Raw genomic sequence first — 21,728 nt, 5'->3', positions numbered from 1 at the left:
CCTTGCTGATGACCTCCTCCCCACTCCCCCACCCCCCCACGCCCCATGAGGGCTTGGTCTCCTCTGTCGAAGGCTTCTGTCGGGTTGGATTGTTTCTGTGAGTTACGTGAGCTGGAGGCTTACCTCTAAAGTGAGATTTTTTTTTTTTTTAAAGCCATCTGCTCACTTCCTTGCTCACGTACTAGCTCACCTACTAGCTCACCTTTGACTGCCAGGCTCCTCTGACGTCTGTCTGGACTCTGTCCCCTGCGGACCTTTCCATTGCTGTGTTGGAATCCCAGCATTTGAGTTCGTGTCTGTGGAAATGTTTCCTGGGTAGAGACTCAGCCTCTTCAGAACCCGCCTGGCTATCATTTTCTACTTATGTCTCAAGCAAACCTTGAAGCTTGTTTGCTAAAGTCTCGAAACCTCCAGTGAGATTCTGAGCCCCGTGGTGATTCCCTGGGCGTTCGGGCCTGAGTTTATCCACTTTCCACTGGAGTTCACCTGCCATTTCATCTATTCAAGCCTCGTTTGGCTTTTTGCTGTGTATTTCGTATTTCTTTACATTGTTCTGTTTCTCCTCAAATGCATCCCTGAGCCACTGTTTTGGATTCGATGTCACTAGGCCATGAAGGGGGTTTTCTGGTTGTGTGGGAAGCTTTATGCTCTGACTGGTGATAGACATTTCCCCGAGATTCACGTTCCGTAAACAGTGATGAGTTACTGTCATTGTTTCGAGATTTTCAGCTTACTTGCTGCCTTCCTGTTCTGGTCATCCCGATAGAATCCAGAATGGCAGCCAGAAGACGCCTCTTTTTCTTCTTTCCGACTTATGTGTTCAACCTCAGGGCCTCAAGTTCAACCTCAGGGCCAGCCACAGCTACAGGGACCAAAAGTGTGTGTCCCTAGCCAGAAAGAAGGTGCCTGTGTCCTCTAGCTTCCTGGCACCCCCATCTTCAGTAAGGCACCCCAGGCCTCTCTGCCTCTCTTATGGCCCTCCAGCCTCTGGCTGCCCTGAGATTTGGCTTCCTCACTTCAGCAAGTTCTAGAGCTGCCTTCGCAAGTTCCCCTTCAGGTGGCTTTGGTTTGTTCTAACAGAGCCACTAATTGCCCTGGTCAGTAATGGGCTAGTTAGTGAACAGCAGTGAGTTTCTGGACTGCTCAGGCCTCTGGCCTCACTGGAGTGCCAGTGACTGGGCTCCTGTTCGTAAAGTAGGAGCCAGGGCCGCACAAGCAGTGGGTGCCATGCAGAAGGAAGACAGATGTTTCTCAGGCAAGTGAGCAGCGTGCTTCTGAGTTGAGGTGGGGGATGGGGTCCAGGACATTGAGGAGTGGGGGAGGGTGTTCCAGAGCCTGGTGTCCTGCAGGCAGTGGGGAGGTGGGTTCTAGAGGTTCTAGAGGTATCGGGAGCCATCAGAGGCCCAGGGCATGGAGGAGAGCGAGCACCATGCCCGCCCGCTCGTCTGTTTTCAGCCGTGTGTCCTCATTTCCGTGCCCTGTGGTCCCTGCTGTGTCTTCACTGGCTCTGTTTGGATGTAAGTGAACACGCTGAAGTCCCCTCATGACCTGACTTGATTTTCATTGTAGCTTCAAAGTCTCCAGAACTTTGACATGTTAAGGCTGTCAGTTTTTCCCTAGATAATATTTATTTTCTCCACAAAACAGCAACAACCCCACCACACAAAAGTCCCTGGAGATGCTGAGTGTGCTCCCGCTGGGTGTCTCGCTTGGAGGGTCTGACATTGCTGCAGCAGCTGGAGTGGCACCTGTTAATTAGCTGTTGCTGACGATGTCATTGAAGTGACAGTTGCTGTGGGGTTACAGGCTGCTGTCTACAGGGGCGAAAACATCCAACTTCAACAAAGCAGGCTTGTTTTTAAAGCTTGTTTTTTTAATTTACACATCTGTGGGGCGGTGCAGTTCACTTGGAGGCCAGAAGAGGGCCTGGAGCTAGAGTGACATGTGGTTGTGAGGCACCATGTGGGTGCTGAGAGCGGAATTTGGGTCTCCTAGAAGAGCCACGTGTGCTTTGAACTGCTGGGCCCAAGTTTATTTTAAAAGTTAGCCTAAAGCAGAGTAGAGTGAGCGAAGAGACTTGACAACCCACGTGAAGCCCCTCCCCACCCTTTCCTGATCTGATTTTTAAACACTACACTGTGTTCAGACTTTGGACTTACGGGACACCCATGTGTCCCTCTATGCAATCCCAGTTGCGTTGGTTACAGGGAAGCAGCTGCCACGGGCCGGGGCACATGGCCCTTTCTGGGGGTGTCAGCTGTGGCTGAGGCTGTGAGAGCGCAGTGGACACATGTGAGAATCCTAGAGGCACTGGGTGATTCGGTTCCCTCGAGCTGGGATATCACGATGACTGACTTTAGGTGTGGGCGGACATTGATTTATAAATGACAATCAGAGGTTAGTGTGCATTGTTATTGAGCTTGTGTGGAAATGATGTTTTGTGTAGCGTGCTGCCAGGTTCCAAGACAACCATTCATAAGGCGCGTCCTCCCTCTTCTCAGGTACGCAGTGCTGTTGTTTGGGTCTGGGTTGCCCCCCAGCCTCGTGTTGAAGGCTTTGCCTCCAGCCGTGGGGCACTGTAGGAAGCTGTAGGACCTGTAGAAGGTGCAGCCACTTAGCTATGAATCCACCTGTGACTGGCTGGTATAGTCACAGCCCTCAGGACTCAGTCACCTCTCAGGGCCCAGGTCTGAATACCGCTGCATGCAGGACAAGCCTTGTGCACTTGAGTCTTGAAGGCTCTCCATACACACCACCTTATATTTGTTTGCAGTTGTTGTAGCAACTGTGATGATAAATGGAGAGTATAAAACAGCACAGGTGATTGTTCTTGTGTGCTGCAGGGGGTCAGAAGTCCAAAGTGTTGGGCAGGCTTGATTCCTTCCAGAGACTTGGTTTTATGCCTTGAGAAAGAAAGCTGGAAAGCTTCTGGCAGTCCCGTCCCTCTTAGCCATGATCCCTGCTTGCCAAATTCCAGCATTTTGCTTCTGAGGTCACAGTCCCCATGACTTCAATGTCTCAGGAGACCTTAGGACTCACCGAGTCCACCTGGGTCATCCAGGTTATTGCCTCAAGCTTTGTTCTTTCATTCAATCATGTTTGCAGAATCCTGTTGCCATATGAAGTCAGTTCACAGGTTTCAGAGATTAGGATGAGGGCATCTCTGGTCAGGACATGTGTGGAATGAAGATAGACCAAGATGGCTCCGAAGCTTTTAACCTCAGTGAAATGTGGACTTGTGTTTACGTGGCACCATGGCTGCTGTGGCTGGTACTTGTTATCCTCAGGGAAGGGAGGCTGAGCAGTAGAATGCTCTGTGACTTAGAAACCCACAGTTCACTGGTGTTTCCATTCATACCAGAGCACAGGGTCCAAGACAGGGGCCGCTGAGTTCACCCTGCACATTCTGTTGAAGCAGTTTTAGGCTGGGTGTGGTGGTACATGCCGGAATCCTAGCTCTTGGGAGGCAGAGGCAGGAGGATCACAGCCACTGTTTGAGGCCACCAGTGTCTATTTGGTGAGTTCCAGGCTATTCAGGGTTATGTAACAAGATTTTTTTTTCCAAAAAAAAAAAAAACAAAAAAACAAAAAACAAAAACCACATAGAAGGACGGGACAGAGGGAATCGAGGAGGGAGAGGAAAGAGGGAGGAAAAAAGGAGGAAGAAAAAGAGAAAAGAAGGAGTGGGGAGGGAGGATGAACGGGAGGAGGGAGGGAAGAGGAAAGGGGTTGGAGTTGCCTTAGCCTATGGACTGGCTTCAGTGATAAAGCAATGATTGACTGTGGAAAGAATGACTTCCCCACACTCCTGACTGCCTCTTCCTACAGAGGCGGGTGTTAATGAACCCCAGGAGAGGTGACCACAGGTTTGCAAGATGCAAATGTGACGTCTCCCAGAAGGAAGCCTGTGTTTAGGCAGGGTCACATTCGACTTTAGAACTGTTCCGACCTTAAAGGCGAAGTGTCTTCCACAGGCTTAGATGTCCCCACAGTGCTCCAGAATCTGCTTTCCACTCCAGCAGATCACAACAAAGTCATGATATAATAAGGACGCTGTGACCGGAGCTGGGGCAGCTCGTGCACATTAATATTCCCAGAACACTGAATGCATGGAAATGGGCTGTGAGGGGAGCTCCTTGAGGATTTGCTCATAATTAATACAAAATCATTCTCAGAGTTTTTTGATGAGTTGGTTATAATGAATGCAGAATAATTCCAGGGTTCTTTGACTTAATGAAGTTTGGTTTCTTTTAAAGATGTTGGGATAGAGCAGTAAACTGTTATGATTGGGGCTGGAGACACGGCTCAGTGGTTAAGAGCACTGGCTGCTCTTGCAGAGGACCTGGGAGGTGGCTCACAACCACTGCAGTTCCATGGGATATGATGCCCTCTTCTGGCCTCAGTGGGCACTGCAAGCACATGATGCGCATACACACATACAGGCAAAATACCCCACACATAAAAATTTAAAAATGAAAATAGAAAATAATAACCTGATGGCTGGGGAGTGCTAGAATGCTTTCCACATGCCTTTACAGGGTGTGTGTGTGTGTGTGTGTGTGTGTGTGTGTGTGTGTTGAAGCTTCTTGGCAGTTGTGCCATTTGAACCTGGTTTTACCACAAAGCCAAAACTCTGAAGCCTGTATGGTTTAGATATAATTTACCCAAATTTTTATCACTTTTAGTGATAAAATGTTACTTTTTCATTTGTTGGAGAAATTTGATGTGTTTGCTGGAAGCAACACTTCACACTTTGTGGAAGACTGGAAGCTTCAGGGCTGAACTTGACCAGGTCCCACCCGGCTGGTGGTCTGGGGCTCAGGACAAGTGGACTGTCGGTCCAATGGAACTGGTGCTAAGGCATGTGGTGGTCGTAGCTCTTTACCTGATGCTCCCACGTGTGTAAGATTCGCCATCCAGAACACGTGGGTCTGCTTTGCATTGTTTTCCACTGTCCTGTTTGTCCTTTATGTTTGCAACATCATTTCCTCTTGTTGCTTTGGACTCAGTCCTGTAAACTAGAGGATAACGCTACATATAGTAACAGTAACAACGTAAGTGTTCACAGCAGCACAATGTGTAATGTTTGCATCTTGCACCAGCTGAAAGTTGCTAACGTGAGGCTCAGAGATCACAGTGGCACAAACCCACCAGTTCATGAAGGAGATGTTTCTCTAAATTGTAATTAATCGCATTGTTTAAACGCCTGAGGAAAAAAAATGCTGTGTTTTCTCTTGGAAATCACCCAATTGTCCATGTCCTCTTGAGATTTGGCTACTGGGTCTACCCCAGTCCCTGACTGGTTGGCCTGGAGACTCTGACTTCTGGTGCTTGTGTGTAACATGTTCTGTTTTAGTCAAGCCTGCTGGTGTGGATGTGTGTTTCAGAGTATGGTTTGGGGCTCTCTTGCCTTAAGAGGTCCCTTGGTGTGAGTTCATGTGTGCAGCAGCCCTGCTGTGTCCTGAGGACACTCTTGCCTTGAACTCAGCCACTACCTCAGGCTCTTGCAGCCTTTCTACCTCGACCCCTTCCACAATGACCCCTGAGCCTTAGGAGGAGGGGTGAGGTGCAGATGTTCCACTTTGGGCTGAACAGTCCACAGGCTCTTATTCTCTGCACTTGGACCATTTGTGGGTCTCTGTGTTACCCGGCATCCACTGCAGAAGGAAGCTTCTCCGATGACATTGTGCACAGCAAGTTCAAGCCAGCCCACATCTCCGCATGGAGAGGGGAGATGGGCACAAAGTCCCCTCTGTCCCGTCACCTGCCCTCCCCCGCCCCAGCTAGGGGACTATTGGCAACTGATGGCTCTTAGGGGAGTCAGTTTTAAGAAGGTTGCTCCTGCTAAGCTGACCACATTCCAGTGGAAGGACACGTGTCCAGGGATGTAGGGCAACAGCACAATTGGACTTGATCAGTTAAGACAAAAGGACACGAAGCTGGGTGAGGAGGAAGGGGGGTGGGTCAGAGCGGAGCAGGGAGAAGGTGATGACCGAAACACGTTATATGAAATTCTCAAAGAACTTAAAAAAGAAAAGAAAGATTCCTTGGCCCATTCTAGACCCTGAGCAGACCTGGGGGTTTGAGGCTTAGAAACCTTCATTTTCAGCGGCTTTCCCAAGTAAACAGTGCCAGTGCCCAGTCCACACCACACCGGGTCACAGCACCTCTGCCAGGTCACATGGTGTGTTATTTTTATCATCTTATGACAGAACTTTTCCTTTTTTTCTGCCGTCAGGACTTGTTGGTCACGTCTGTAACATGTTCACAGAAACGGCCACACTGTGCTTGGACAGTGACAATAAGAACAACACAGAGCCGGCGGCCATGCTGCTGACGTCACTGCTTGATATCCTGCTGGGCATGCTGACGCACACCTCCAGCATCGTCCGGCAGGCTCTGCAGGTAAGTCCTCCTGGGCCTGCATGTTCTGCCTCTGTGGTCTCCTCTGGGTATCTTCTTCTAGCTTGGCTTTGCTTTCTCAAAGAATGTCTGTTATAGATGCGGTCTACTCAGGCCATGCGAGGTGGGGACGGGACCAAGGAAGGCAGAGAGGGTCATAGAATCTTAAGGGAAGGCAGGGGAGCCTTAGTGGGCATCACCTGGGAAACCAGGCCTGTGGGAAGGCAGCTTTCGCCTTGGGTGCATCAGGGGTTGGCCAATAGTGGACAGATCTCTTTGCCCACCCTCAGCAGGAAGCTGAGCATGCTGGGAACAACAGACTGGATGGATATGTACATGTTACATATGTGCCTGAATCTGTAGTAGTTATTCATTCTTATCACAAAATACCTGACTAAAAAGCCGTCTAAGGAGGGTTTTATTTGGCTCACAGTTAGAAAGGGCATAGTCTATCACGGTGGGAAGGCACGGGGGCAGGAATGTGAGGTTACTGTCCCATTAAGTAACAGTGAGATAGCATGCAGACATTGACACCAGAGCCCATCTTTCCTTCTCCAGTGAGGGTCAACTATGCAGGTGTCTGTCTGTCTGTCTCTGCATATATTCCACATAAATTCCCTCACTTGCTTTCCTTTATAACTGATAAATGTTCGGAACTGTGAGATGAGTCTGAGGATCTGGAATGTGTCCCACAGCCATAGACAGCATAAGTCAACCATGAATGTGACCCATGTTCTGCACTGTGCTCTGTGGAAGGGAGAGATGTGGTTTTACAGACACTGCTGTGTGCTAGTGCCTCCCAGGCCCGTTTCATTTGATGCTCACTCACCAACCGAGTCACGTGACACTTCGAACAGGAGAATGGCACCCTGCGAGGTCGGATCATTGGCCTGTTTAAAATCTTGGTGAAATGACTGAGCCGTGTATCAGATGGTCCCTCTCGGCTCAGAGAGAGGCCGATGCTGTGGTCGAGGCTGAAATGCCACCTACATGTCCCACCCCCTTTCCTGCCCCACCCCACGAGTCTCTCTTCAGACAAGGCCCTTCTCACTGCTGCTCCCACAGTGGTGGTTTGTGAGGAACTCTAGCCACTCTGAGTGCCCTGATGATCACCGTCTGTGGAGGATCAGGCCACGGAGGCTGTAAATTAAAGGATCAGAAGCTGACAGACTCCAGGACGGTATTGCTGGTCTTTTGAATTCCAGGTGATTAGGTAGATAAGACACTCAGGGTTTTAAAAACCAGAGCTCCTTAGCACAAAACGTTTCCTGGTTCTCTTCAGGTTCCCACCCCCCACCCCCACCCCAAGCCTCACTGGCTTTTCGTAGCCTTTGACCCCACTGCACCCTGACTGCCATCCTTCTCCGTCCTCCCCACACCGTGAGCCGGACTGCTTTCTGAGGTGGCGGCTGACTTTGATCTCCAGTACCTAGTGTCCATCTGCGGGAAGTGTGTCCTCGAGGCTGAGTTAAAGGAAGGAGCTGGGGAGAGAAGCAGAGTCCTCATCAAAAACAAGTCCGTCCACCCCGGCCTTGCACGCTTTGCACACCTGGGAGTTTGTTCTGGCACAGACTGGGGCTGTGCCCATCAAGGCCCTGCCTGCGTCTGCCAGGAGCTTCTTTACAGGGGCAGTGAAGGGTGTCGGTGCAAGGTGTGAGTCTCAGTGCAAGGTGTGATCTCAGTCAGGTATATGAGCAGCTTTGCTTCCTGGGGAAGAGACACTCGGTGAGAGTAGGGGTGAGTGGGTGGGAGAGTAGGGGTGAGTGGGTGAGGGAGAGTAGGGGTGAGTGGGTGAGGGAGAGTAGGGGTGAGTGGGTGAGGGAGAGCAGGGGTGAGTGGGTCAGGGAGAGCAGGGGTGAGTGGGTCAGGGAGAGCAGGGGAGAGTGGGTCAGGGAGAGCAGGGGTAAGTGGGTAAGAGAGTAGGGGTGAGTGGGTGGGAGAGTAAGGGTGAGTGGGTGGGAGAGTAGGGGTGAGTGGGTGAGAGAGTAGGGGTGAGTGGGTGAGAGAGTAGGGGTGAGTGGGTGAGAGAGTAGGGGTGAGTGGGTGAGGGAGTAGGGGTGAGTGGGTGAGGGAGTAGGGGTGAGTGGGTGAGGGAGAGCAGGGGTGAGTGGGTGAGAGAGTAGGGGTGAGTGGGTGAGGGAGTAGGGGTGAGTGGGTGGGAGAGTAGGGGTGAGTGGGTGAGAGAGTAGGGGTGAGTGGGTGAGGGAGTAGGGGTGAGTGGGTGGGAGAGTAGGGGTGAGTGGGTGAGGGAGTAGGGGTGAGGGGGTGAGGGAGCAGGGGTGAGTGGGTGAGAGAGCAGGGACAGCAGGAGTCAGAATCCTCACCAGTTCCTCCCCAACGGTCCCACGATTCGGAATCAGTCCTAGTTCATCCCCGCGTTGGGGGGTGAGAGGCAGGAAGGCGCAGAGAACTCAGGGGTATGGTGAGAGCCGTCTGTTCCAATCCCAGACGTCCCACCTTTGCCTGGGCAGCTCTGAGCCATGCGCCCAGCTGTCTGCACACTGGCTTCTCATCCATGAAGCAGATACTGTAATTTCTGTGAAGATTTGCTATGAAACCTAGAGAGAGACTAGAGCATACTCCGTCATCATGTGTAAGCATCGTCCACGTCCTGGGAAGTTAACAGTAACCACTGCTTGTATCATGGGCATCAGGAAGAAGAAAAACACTTACCACCCTGTGGGCAGGAGGCCTGCCTTTGCTGACAAAACCAACCCCTGGGAAGCCGATAGCTGGGGTGATGTTCTGTTTTGCCCTTAGGATCCCAGCATAGAACCAGGCACTTGTAATCGCAGCCAGACCAGAGAGAATGGGGTATGATATAGATGTCCATTTGGACCGAGCACTCCACAGTCTCGCAGTCTCTGTAGCTGGCCAGCTGTGGGTCTGCGTGCTCATCGCCATTACTCTAAGAAACAGCATCTTTGATGAAGGTGAGAGATGCAGTGGCCTGTGGGTACAAGGGTCACTGGGGTCGTTTTATACTAATAACAGTAGTAGGCTCTTCATACCCACCCCGAGGCTCAGGGATACTGGGTCTAAGAACCAGAGGCAGGGGATGGATACAAGAAGACTGCCGTCCAGACACAAAGGGCAGAACAAACTCTCAGTGACTGAGACAGCACACGAGGCCTGTGCAGCCAAGCCAGACAATCCCAGCGTGGCTGGTGGACGTGAGCCCCACCCTTGCTGAGGAGCTATTGGCAGGTGGTAGTTGCTTGGAGAAAGTCTGTTTTCCTCAAGGGGTGGCCCCTGGTAAGTCAGCCGCTACTCAGGACAGGCCCCGCTCCCAAGAGTATTTGAACAGCATAAATTGGGTGGATTTAAAAAACAATAGGGAGCAAGAACATGAAGTTGGGTGGTTAAGGAATTGTGGAAGTGGGTCTGGGAGACGTTGGGGGAAGGGTGAATACGATCAAAATACACTGTATAAAATTCTGAAAGAATTGATAAAAATGGTTGGTTTGTTTAAAAAAGGAATGTTAGTTTTTAGGGAATATCCAGTTGTTAAGTTAGGGAAGCTTGTCAATATACAAATGCTGATACAGGTGGAAATTCGATGAAGGTCAGGGTACTCTGATGGATAATGGGGGCTCCTGAATCCAGCCGGGGCTCTGTCTCTCAGTGCTGAGGTGGCGTAGAAAGCTTGCCGCCGTGGGGTCCTACCGTGGGGCAGTCGGGCCATGTTGTCTCAGGACGGTATTGTCCACACACTGAGCTGTGCGTGGTCTCTCACAAAGCCTGCGGGTGGCTGGGCTGTCCTGTGTCTGGTGCATTGTGGAACTCCTCATCTCCATGGTCTTCCCATGTGACTCTGCCCCATGAACCAGTATGTGTGACGTTTTCGCCATCATCATGGTTAAATCTCGCCTTTCTTTTAAAAACAGCAATGGTCCATCGTTCCCTGTGGTGTGACTCTCTGACTTAAGAGGAGATAATCTGGGCCTTGAACCCCCTTCCCCTGCCCCAGGGTGCCTCTGAAGCCTCCCCTGCCTCCCCTCTGCCTCCCCATCCCTAAACCGAGCACTTCCATCATGGTCTCCTCCCCTCCTCCCCTCCTCCCCTCCCCAGCGCTGGGGTGACCCTAGGGCCTGAGCATCTGAAGCAAGGGCCCCACCACAGGGCTTTATCCTCAGCCCTAAAGTGTCTGCTCACAATGGTTTTAGCATGACTGTCCCATCACTAATGGTGGAACCTTTTGTGGTGCTGGGATTTAAACCCGGGGCCTCACACACGCAGTCTAGTGATGCGTCCTGGGTAGACCTCATTGGAACTGACGGAATTGTTGTATCTCTCCGTCTACACAGATTGTTGGGCCTCTGCTCATCAGCAGACCTATGTGTAGTGCCTGATGCCATCACTAGATTCAAGTGGTGCCACTGGAGTGACAGGATTATAGTTAGTGCTAGGAAGTTTTATACTGAGGTCATGTCACATGGCCATTTACTGTTAAATATGGCCCATAAGTTGAGCCATGTTGAGAAAGTATCATGTATGTATTTCTCCAAGAGTTCTCTGAGATCCACGCTCATATATATCTAGCAGTTTGCTTGTGTGACGGCCAGATGCCCTGGGGCCTAATGTTGAGCTCACCGTATGTCTCCCAAGACCATTCCCCCATTGCAAGCCATGCAGGCCTCCCCCGGCAGCAACCCATGCCCCCTGCAGCAACCCATGCCCCCCTGCAGCAACCCATGCCCCCCTGCAGCAATCCATGCCCCCCTGCAGCAAACCATGTCCCCCTACAGGAACTCATGCCCCCTACAGCAACCCATGCCCCCCTACAGCAACCCAGGCCCCCCTACAGCAACCCAGGCCCCCCTACAGCAACCCAGGCCCCCTGCAGCAACCCAGGCCCCCTGCAGCAACCCAGGCCCCCTGCAGCAACCCATGCCCCCCTGCAGCAACCCATGCCCCCCTGCAGCAACCCATGCCCCCCTGCAGCAACCCATGCCCCCCTACAGCAATCCAGGCCCCCCTACAGCAACCCAGGCCCCCTGCAGCAACCCAGGCCCCCCTGCAGCAACCTTTTCTGATGCACAAACCAGGGACCCAGGAGTCACTCTTACTTTGCTCTTGCTCATTGTCCACACCCAGCCTGCCACTGAGCAATGCAGAACTCTACCTCAGGTGTCTAACAATGTACTTACTTCTCTGCAAACCTCAGTCAGGCTTCTGTCTTCTCTTGCCTTGACTACAACACCTGGGCAGGTCAAGGACACTGAGTGGCAAGGGACAGCGTCTTTAGAAAAGAGTCAGTGTGGCCAGAGGCAGAGGTGGAGGACCTGGCGAGGTTAGTGGTTGTGTCACGGAGGGACAGGAGCCCCAGAGTGGCCAGGGGGCCCGAGAGCTGGGAGTCAGGGGGCCTGCCGAAAGAGTGAGGTGCTGAGATGTGAAGTGAGGCAGGCCTGGACCTCTGCACCTTGTCTGGGCCTCTTTGGGGGCTGCCATATCCATTCAAGGGCCTCTCACTGTACAGGAATTCCATCACAGACTCTGTGAGTCCTTTGTGAAGGGTGTCGCTAAGTTTTTAATGCGTTCCTCTTACAAACTGCCAAATTATGCAAAGTTGAGGTCCCTTTCTGGAATCCCTGTCCACTGTAGAGAGTCACATGACCGCTGCAGACAGGGTCTAGGCATTACTGACGACCCCCAAGGCACTGGAGGGTCTGAAGGATCACTGGGTGTCTTGTGGGCAAGTGTCCAAACATGGGCTTGTTCTGTGGCCTCGTCCACCAGTTCAGAAGGCTTAGAACTGGAGTGCTGGCCCCACAGCCCTGCTGCGGCCCACATCCTGGTTTGCAAACCTGTTTTATCCTTGCCAGTAGACGTCAGTGCCAGCTCCAGGATGATGTGTTAATGTTTAATGGGCAAAGGCTGTACGCTGCTTCAGCCTGTGCCTCGGAGGGCAAGAGATCAACAGCCACGATGCTGAGAGGTCCAGGTCTCCAGGAGAAAACTGCCTTTCGTAGAAAGGCAGGCAGGGAGGGGGCAGAGGAGAGCAAGCCAACAGTTGCCGGTTCTTCCCCTCAGCCGGGAAAGGTGCAAGCTGTTGGGAGGGTGTTGGATCCTCAGCAAAGACCTCTGCACCAGTAATAGCAATCAAGCAATCAGGCAGGTGAAATTCATTTGCAGGCCTGAAGTGCAGGGGAATCTTGGCTTTCTGGGGAAGGACCTTGGAACTGAGGTTCATGATCTGGGGCAGAGAGGCCTGCACTGCAAGATCAGGCTAAGGTCATGTTCTAAAAGCAGCCTGAGAAAAATGTGCACATCCTAAAGCTAAGGTGCCCGAAGAATCTGTTCTGAATGTGAAACGATTCATCTCTGTGGTAAGATGATTGCAGTTAGTCCTGTGGAGGCCCACGGAAGAAGATGGATCTCAGATCAGTGTAGTTCAAGTCTATGTTTAATGGTTGGTGTTGTCAGTTTCCTGGGATCTGGACTCACCTGGAAAACAAGCCTCTTGGCATAGCCGGGAGGAATTAGCTGTGTTGACTGATGTGGGAATGCTGTGGGATGTTCTGTATGCTGTGAATATGTTGCTCTGATTGGTTGATAAATAAAAAGCTGATTGGCCAGTAGCCAGGCGGGAAGTATAGGCGGGGTAAACAGACAAGGAGAATTCTGGGAAGGAGAAGGCTGAGTCATAGCAGATGCAGGCCTGCCATCCAGGGAGCAGCATGTAATGACACACAGGTAAAGCCACAGAACTCGTGGTGACATACAGATGAACAGAAATGGGCTGAGTAAGAGCTCAGTGGTAGGCCTGAGCTAATGGCCGAGGAGTTTTAATTAATATAAGCTTCTGAGTGATTCTTTTATAAGCGGCTGCAGGGTCTGTGGGGCTGGGCAGGACCGGAGAAAACTTGACTGTGGGCAGGACATTCCCTGGCAGGAATCCTAGTCTGTGGAAGTGAAGGAAGCTAGCTGAGCACACGTGCTTTCATGGCTGGCGGCTTCCTGATTGTGGATACAATGTTGCAAGCTGCTTCACACCCCTGCCCTCTCAGCTTCCCTGCCTCTGGAGATGGGACCCTTGAACACTGAGCCAGAATAAAGCCTTTCCCCTTAAGGGGCTTCTGTCAGGGTATTTTTATCCCAGCAACAGGAAATGAACTAAGACAGTGTCCCAAGGAGTGGAGAGTTCATGTAGGTTGGGTAGACACGCGTGTCACAGGTGTGCATAGAAGCACCCAGAGATGAGTAGTGCGACCTGGCATTGGATGGTCTTGGTTTGACCTTTGGCCTTGTTACTTATTGTGTGACTTTAGAAAACCAGATTAAAGTCTCCTTTGCTCCCGCCTCCAGTGTTTTGGGGTGTGTGTGTGTGTGTATGTGTGTGTGTGTGTGTGTGTGTGTGTGTGCGCGTGCACGTGTGTACAAGTACCATGTCCTTGTGTCTGGTGTGGGGCGTGCATGCACTCAGGTGCACTCACAGGCCAGAGGTGAAGGCCAGGTGTCCTGCTCCTTTACTGTCTGCTTCCTTCCTTTAAACCTGAAGCTAAGATGGAGGCCACCAAGCCTCAGGGAGCCTCCTGCCTCCTCCCCCACAGCCATGTCTGGCTTTTCATGTGGGTGCTGGGATCTAAATTTAGGTCCCTTGTGTTTACATAACAAGCTCTCTAACCCACTGAGCCGTCTCTCTGGCCATCACCCAGATGGGACAGGTGTTGCAGGAAGGGTCTGCCCCCTCCATCCAGGTCTGCCCCCTCCATCCAGGCCTGCCCCCTCCATCCAGGTCTGCCCCCTCCAGGTCTGCCCCTCCATCCAGGTCTGCCCCCTCCATCCAGGCCTGCCCCCTCCATCCAGGTCTGCCCCCTCCAGGCCTGCCCCCTCCAGGTCTGCCCCCTCCATCCAGGCCTGCCCCCTCCAGGTCTGCCTCCTCCACACAGGTCTGCCCCCTCCATCCAGGTCTGCCCCCTCCATCCAGGCCTGCCCCCTCCAGGTCTGCCCCCTCCATCCAGGTCTGCCCCCTCCATCCAGGTCTGCCCCCTCCATCCAGGTCTGCCCCTCCATCCAGGTCTGCCCCCTCCATCCAGGTCTGCCCCCTCCATCCAGGTCTGCCCCCTCCAGGTCTGCCCCCTCCATCCAGGTCTGCCCCCTCCATCCAGGCCTGCCCCCTCCAGGTCTGATCCCTCCATCCAGGCCTGCCCCCTCCAGGCCTGCCCCCTCCATCCAGGTCTGCCCCCTCCAGGTCTGCCCCCTCCAGGTCTGCCCCCTCCAGGTCTGCCCCCTCCATCCAGGTCTGCCCCCTCTATCCAGGTCTGCCCCCTCTATCCAGGTCTGCCCCCTCTATCCAGGTCTGCCCCCTCCAGGTCTGCCCCCTCCATCCAGGTCTGCCCCCTCCAGGTCTGCCCCCTCCATCCAGGTCTGCCCCCTCCAGGCCTGCCCTCTCGTCACCTAGTCATGAAATCCTTCCAGCAGATGGAGAGACAGCAGCACTCCTCAGCCCCTCCTCGGCTGTCCGCGTCCACCGCCTCTCACTGCCAGGCTCCAGTGACCACTTGCATTTCTTTCCCTTTCGTTCCAGGCCCAGAAGTCAGGCTCGAGAGGGGACACACAGGCTGCAGAGAACCTGCTGCTGCTCAGCAAACCGCTCACGGACCTCGTCAGCCTGCTCATCCCGCTGGTGAGGGAGCCTGCGCGCTTTTTCAGGAATGCTGAGACTGAGTGATTTTATCTGAATTTCAAGAATGCCTGAGTTCCTGTCATTTTAATTCCCTTCAAAACTAAAACCAGTGGCCGGGCGGTGGTGGCGCACGCCTTTAATCCCAGCACTCGGGAGGCAGAGCCAGGCGGGTCTCTGTGAGTTCGAGGCCAGCCTGGTCTACAGGGTGAGATCCAGGACAGGAACCGAAGCTACACAGAGAAACCCTGTCTCAAAATACCCAACGAAAACCAAAGGAGCTTCCAGAAGGCCATTTATTCTTTAAAAAATACTAATTTTATACTTGATTTTTAAAACCAGGTGGCTTTTCATTCATTAAGATAATATTTAATGTTCAGGCTAGATGGTACACATATGTTACATGAGCTCCTGAGAAGGAAATGTATCACAGTGTGTGTGAGGTCATCCAGAACTACACAGTGAGACCCTGTCTGAAATAGGATAGATGGGTACATAGATAGGTAGGTAGGTAGGTAGGTAGGTAGATAGATAGATAGATAGATAGATAGATAGATAGATAGATAGATAGATAGATGATAGATGCATGCATATATACATACACACACATACATACATGCATAGACAGAATAAATAAATAAATAAGGCAGAATCAAATCTCATTACTTTCTTAATGAAAGTGTGATAAAAATGCAATGAACTCCAGTAAGGAAGGGCACATCTTTTGAGCACCCAGCCCCTTCCAGGAGAGATTTCTGAGTTGTACAGGACACCACAGAGTTAGAGAGGTGCAGACACAGTCCCCCCAAACCATGACCGAGCAGGGATGAAAACAAGCAGGATTACACAAGGCCGCTAAATTTCTAGGTGAAATGGTTTCAACCAAAAGGAAGGAGAACCCAAACATGGAGACAGGTGACTCCCCCTTAGACAGCTGGAGGTCCACTGGTGAAATTCTATAAACCTCATAAAAAGCAAAAAGCCCCAGGAAGAACCATGAAATCAAGGCCTGTTTGTGCCTCCAGAACCAGATGCACAGACCCCTGCCTCTGTGAGGCTGGCCGCTCACTGGTGAGGTCGGGACTGAGGCTGGCAGCCCATTGGTCAGGTCGGGACTGAGGCTGGCAGCCCATTGGTCAGGTCGGGACTGAGGCTGGCAGCCCATTGGTCAGGTCAGGACTGAGGCTGGCAGCCCATTGGTCAGGTCGGGACTGAGGCTGGCCGCTCACTGGTGAGGTCGGGACTGAGGCTGGCAGCTCACTGGTGAGGTCGGGACTGAGACTGACAGCCCATTGGTCAGGTCGGGACTGAGGCTGGCCGCTCACTGGTGAGGTCAGGACTGAGACTGGCAGCTCATTGGTCAGGTCAGGACTGAGGCTGACAGCCCATTGGTCAGGTCGGGATTGAGGCTGGCCGCCCATTGGTCAGGTCGGGACTGAGGCTGACAGCCCATTGGTCAGGTCGGGACTGAGGCTGGCAGCCCATTGGTCAGGTCGGGACTGAGGCTGGCAGCCCATTGGTCAGGTCGGGACTGAGGCTGACAGCTCATTGGTCAGGTCGGGACTGAGGCTGGCAGCCCATTGGTCAGGTCAGGACTGAGGCTGGCAGCTCACTGGTGAGGTCAGGACTGAGGCTGGCCGCTCACTGGTCAGATCAGGACTGAGGCTGGCCGCTCACTGGTCAGGTCAGGACTGAGGCTGGCCGCTCACTGGTCAGGTCAGGATGAGGTTGGCAGCTCACTGGTCAGATCAGGACTGAGGCTGGCCGCTCACTGGTCAGGTCAGGACTGAGGCTGGCTGCTCACTGGTCAGGTCAGGATAGCTGATGTTTGGTGTTTACTGCCCTGTGGCTTCAGGATCAAAAATGCAGTTTTGGGGCAAATAATGGTATAGGTTTGATTGCATCCAGGAAGTAAAGGTGTGGCTACACGTGGTTGCCAGTAATCCCAGGACTCCGGAGGCTGAGGCGGGAAGATTGGCATGAACTTACACTCCAGCCTGGGCTGTGTAGTAAGTTCCAGGATACCTTGTGTCCCAAAATGAGATCTTGTTTTATCACTCAGACACACCCAAATAAATGGACAGCCAAAAACAACTCTAAAGGTTCGGCCAGAAGAAGGAAGAGTTGCCGGTGGGTTTATGTCATAAATTACAAATGGCAGAAGGAATACAGAGAGTGTGATGTGGGCGCATGTGAGCTGGTTAAGTTGCTACAGTAATGAGGAAAGACACTGTGTATGGCACTGTGTCCGTGGGCCTGGGCTTAACCTCGCCCTGCCCTTACCAGCAGGGGGAGGGGGACGCACTTAGCAGTATGTGACCCTATTGGTTGATTCCACCAATGGTAATTAGTTCATGAGGAGGCCGTGGGCGCTCAGTCAGCTGGACTTGGCTCTGTGAGCACCATGAGGTCTGGCCAGTGCTGAGAACAGCGAGGTTTCTCTCTGCTTTAGCACGGATCTTACTTAATCCCCCCTTTTCTGTGATGTGGGGCCCTCCTTTACTTGACAGAGAAGACCCCCTGGAGCTGTCAAATCTAGAAACAAAACTTCAGAGCTTAAATGTCTGTTCTCAACACCCACATGCTCCTCACCAAAGTCCTCTTTGTCCTCTGGATTAGCTTTGAACCCATGAAACCCTAAACTCGTCACGTTCAGAAATAGACTGGAAGGATGTCGGTTAGAATGTTTTCTGGCATTGTTTTAAGTGTGAGGGGTTTCCATGACAAGAGGACAGGTCTGACGGCAAACACAGCCTCCACAGCTGAGGTTCTTGGCCTCAGAAGTGCAGAGGGGAGGCTGTGCACATTCTGGCCCAAGGACAGTGACAAACACATCCATGGAAAAGGTGCTTGCCAACCTCACAAAGCATTTTGTTTAGGAATATTGAAAGGTTGTCTTACATTCCTGCTGTGAAGTCATATCCAGTTCCTTAGCAGAGGTAAGTAGGAAATATAAATGATTAAGAGATACCTTCAAAGTGTGGGCTGCAGCCTCACACTGTGGCTGTTCGCCAGAGCTGCGGGGACCTCCCAACACTGCTGGCATTCTCAGGGGGGGAGGGCAGGCAGTCCCACCCCCTCCGGAGTGATCAAGCCTAAAACAGACAGGCTGCCATGAAACATCTCGCTCTGGAGCAGAGCAGACCCGGACTTGAAAGGCCTTGAGCATGATGCAGAAGACCACCCCATGTTTCATGTGCTGAGCTGATCTCTCCTGTAAGTCCGTCGCCAGGTGGATCTTTGAAGTAGGCAGATGTGGCCGCCCTGCCCAGCACACCTGCGCTGCCTGCAGCCTCGCCTGTCAGCTCTCATCCCCTGCATCTCCACCCTCTACCACCCCAGGCCTCCGGAAAGCTCCGGAAAGCTCCGGAAAGCTCCGGAAAGCTCCGGAAAGCTCCGAGGATGGCCCCTCCTCCCACAGAAAGCACCCTTTCGTCTCAAGATCCTTTATATGTTACATTGGACCACTTAACACAGCTGCTGTCTGCCCAGGCTGGCCAGCGGCCGGGCATTTCATTTCCATCGAGCTTGTACAAGGAAGAGGTGACAAGTCACTGGCTAACGTGACGCAGGGTTCCTTACTGGTTGGAGTCATGTGTGGCTCAAGGCTGGAAATGGCAAGAGGTGGGGCCGCCCAGCCTGTGATCTGGGGGAGGGACTCAGTCTCTGAGGCCTTGGAGGACGGACAGGAGGAGCAGGTGATGGTACCCAGCTCAGTGACGCTGCGTCAGGAACAACTTGACTTCCATCCTAACTGTGTCATCGTCTCACGTTGTCACGTGTGTCATCGTCTGAATTTTGCTCATCTTGTGCTTATTTGTTTTGTTGGACTGCCTCCCCCTGGAACGCTCCTGCTTTTGTCAGCCCCGCAGCGTCACGGGCGGTGTCTCCCTTATAGTCTGGGTTATAGTTCTCCCCGGCCTCCCTTGTCACCTCTGCTCTCACAGACTTTCTTCTGGACGGACACCGCAGTGACGTCTTAGCTCTCCTGTGTTCACACGCAGCTCCCCGGACACCTCCTCTCATGGACTGCTGTAGCGGCTGATGCCTCCTGGTGCCTGGGCCTGTGCCGGGACTGTCCCCAGAGGGTCCCAGCTCCCGGGATGCGGGCTGCCAGCCCGAGGCTCTAGTGGATTGGTGGGCATTTGCCTAACGCACGTGAGCTGCCGTGTGTGCACACGGCTTCTCATGGAGCCTTCGGCTTCAGCAATGGCCGGTGACAAGGGTGTTGTCCTGCATCTTCTTGGGGAAGATTAACACACATTTATAGCTTTGCATAAAGGGAAGAAAAGTAGCAATAAAGCTACCGAGCACCTCATGTACCGAGTAAGATAAATTTCACAATGGCTGTTTAAAAATGTAATCGCCTCCAGGAGAAGGCACCGGGATTGTACCCGGGGAGAGTAAATGGACTTGGGGTTTTAGTTCAGCTTGGATGGCTTCTGGACCATTGGCCTAGAGACGGGAGGGTAAACGTGGTAGTTTTGGGGCTCTCTGCAAATGTGGCCCAGGGAAAGGAAGTACATCCTGAAGAGACTAAAGTCACTCAACCCAGAGTCAGGAACAAAGCGATGCGTTCTTGCTTTTGGTGTGTGTCTAGGACCCTTGGGAATGCTTGAAACCCTGCATGAACTCAAAAGCTCACTGGTTTCCTCCTGACTGTGGCTCCAGCCATGACTCATCAGCTGTACAGTGGTGTGTGGATTTTAGATGGCTCTCTCCCTGGGGACATGACAGACAGTAGGGTAGTTTCCTTTTGTGTTGCCATGGCAGCGAGCCCCAGCTGCTTTCACCCTCCCATCATGTGATAAAACAACCCACACAGTGCGTTGCATTGTGAGCTATGATGTTTGGTGGATGAAGCATGTTAAATGTATTTTAACTTCCATTTTCAATATACTATGGTTTTAGCTAGAATAGCAGTTCTCAACCTTTTACAGGGGTCACCTTGGACCACTGGAAAACATAGATATTTACATTACAATTCATAACAGTAGCAAAATTACAGTTATGAAGTACAGTGAAAATCATTTTACATTTGGGGGGTCACCACAGCATGATGAACTGTATTAAAGGGTGGCAGCATCAGGAAGGCTGAGAACCACTGCTCTAGACATAATTCTGTTGTAAGTCATAAGCTTCTGCATCATGGGTTTTTTCTGTACATACATTCCTGCGATCAAGTTTAATATGTAAATTAGGCATAATTTAGAGCAGTGAGAGCAGTACATTACAGTAAGTTACCTGGCTGTCAACACCCCAAACACTGCTGTTCACATCCCTCCTGGGAGATCCCGGTGACACAGCACTACATGCTGAGCTGTAACAACTGAATGTCACAGGCTGCCATTGCCCTTCTCTGGGGGCCCCTGGGAAATTATTCTGAGTGGTGTGGTTGAATTGCCCACTCTCTGGCTCCATCTGGGTTTAGAGTCAGCACTTGTCCAGTGCATCCACCCTGTATATTCTGCCCTCCCGCTCACTATCATCTTCTCAGTTACCAGATCAGCTGTGCTATTCCAGTGCTTCTACCCAGGCAACCCTTGGAACTGCAACTTAAAATGCATGTACCGTTGCTTTCTGGGAAGTCCCAGCCTATGGTTACTCATGGACACAGTGTAGGAGAGTCCCAGTGAAAGGTCCATATAAGGCATCAATGCTTGGTCTGCTGTGACAGTTCACAACTCCATGTTCTCTTTGCATGAACATGCCTGGTCTCATTAGTAGTATGCAGCACTCTGCACATAGTTCACAGCATCAGAGGTTTTCCCAAGCCTCACATGGTATCCATAGTGTGAGAACATTGGTTTCTCTGCCTCTTTTGCTGGATGGCTAGCCCTGTTCTGGCAGGCCGTATCTCTCTGCTCCGTCTCAGGGCCTAGGATGGAGATTCAATACAAATTGCCTAGGAAAGGAAGGCTAATACAGTAAACCTTCACACTGAGACTGAGAAGGAGCCAAGTCTGTTCACCTAGTTGTACATTCCTCCCCCTGTCCCTGCTGAGCTGTCTCCTCAGAAGGGAGGCAGTGGGGACTTATGGCAGCCACTCACCTCACCGGCACAAAATCACCCTCTCTCTAGGGCCTGCTCTCTCCTTGGCATGAGGTCTACACTGTCTTTATATTTCTGAAACTGCCTGTACCCTACATCTGACTGAACAGAAAGCACACAACAGCTCTGACCAGGGACTTGCACACTTCTAGAAGATTACTGTACCTGCAGTCTGTAGAAACAAACAAAACACAACCCTCTATCCCGGCAGCTCTGGTGAGTACGGAGGCCCTGGGCATTGGATATGGATGCCTTTGTCTGTGGCCATACCATCCTCAGTGTGCTCAGTCCCGTCAAAGTAGATGCCACACACTGCCACCCTCTTCTACAAGGAGAGACCCAGAAGGTGGCGGTTGGTGTGTAGACTTGGGTAGCTTTAGGAAGGAAGTTTCCAGAACTCCAGGTGTGCTCCCTCCCATTACTCTTTGGACATTTTTCTTGATGTGGTTGCAATGTAGGTTTTTAACAGCAGTTTGTTCTTGGTTGGGGTGCCCTGATCTAAGCTTGAAAAACAACCAACCAAACACACACACACACACACACACACACACACACACACAAAGAAAATAAATTTACTGATGGGACACAAAGGATCCTGACAGCAGTTCCCCCAGAGAATGCTGCTTGGCCATGGATGACCCACAGGGC

General features: G+C 52.1%; 1 protein-coding gene across 12 annotated transcripts in view; it reads left to right on the top strand.

Annotated features, from left to right (window-relative positions):
* Positions 1 to 21,728, top strand: part of Ulk4 (unc-51 like kinase 4) — a 307,398-nt gene that overhangs the window by 188,714 nt on the left and 96,956 nt on the right. For all 12 annotated transcript variants that reach the window (XM_076577412.1, XM_076577414.1, XM_076577409.1 and 9 more), the window contains 2 exons: positions 6,239 to 6,405; positions 14,933 to 15,031. In XM_076577412.1, the coding sequence (XP_076433527.1) occupies positions 6,239 to 6,405; positions 14,933 to 15,031 (266 nt within the window). The remainder of the gene's footprint in view (positions 1 to 6,238; positions 6,406 to 14,932; positions 15,032 to 21,728) is intronic.

The sequence above is a fragment of the Peromyscus maniculatus genome, chromosome 7 (genome assembly GCF_049852395.1).
Source record: "Peromyscus maniculatus bairdii isolate BWxNUB_F1_BW_parent chromosome 7, HU_Pman_BW_mat_3.1, whole genome shotgun sequence".
Taxonomy (NCBI): Eukaryota; Metazoa; Chordata; class Mammalia; order Rodentia; family Cricetidae; genus Peromyscus; species Peromyscus maniculatus.
This window is presented reverse-complemented; position numbering and strand designations above follow the sequence as displayed.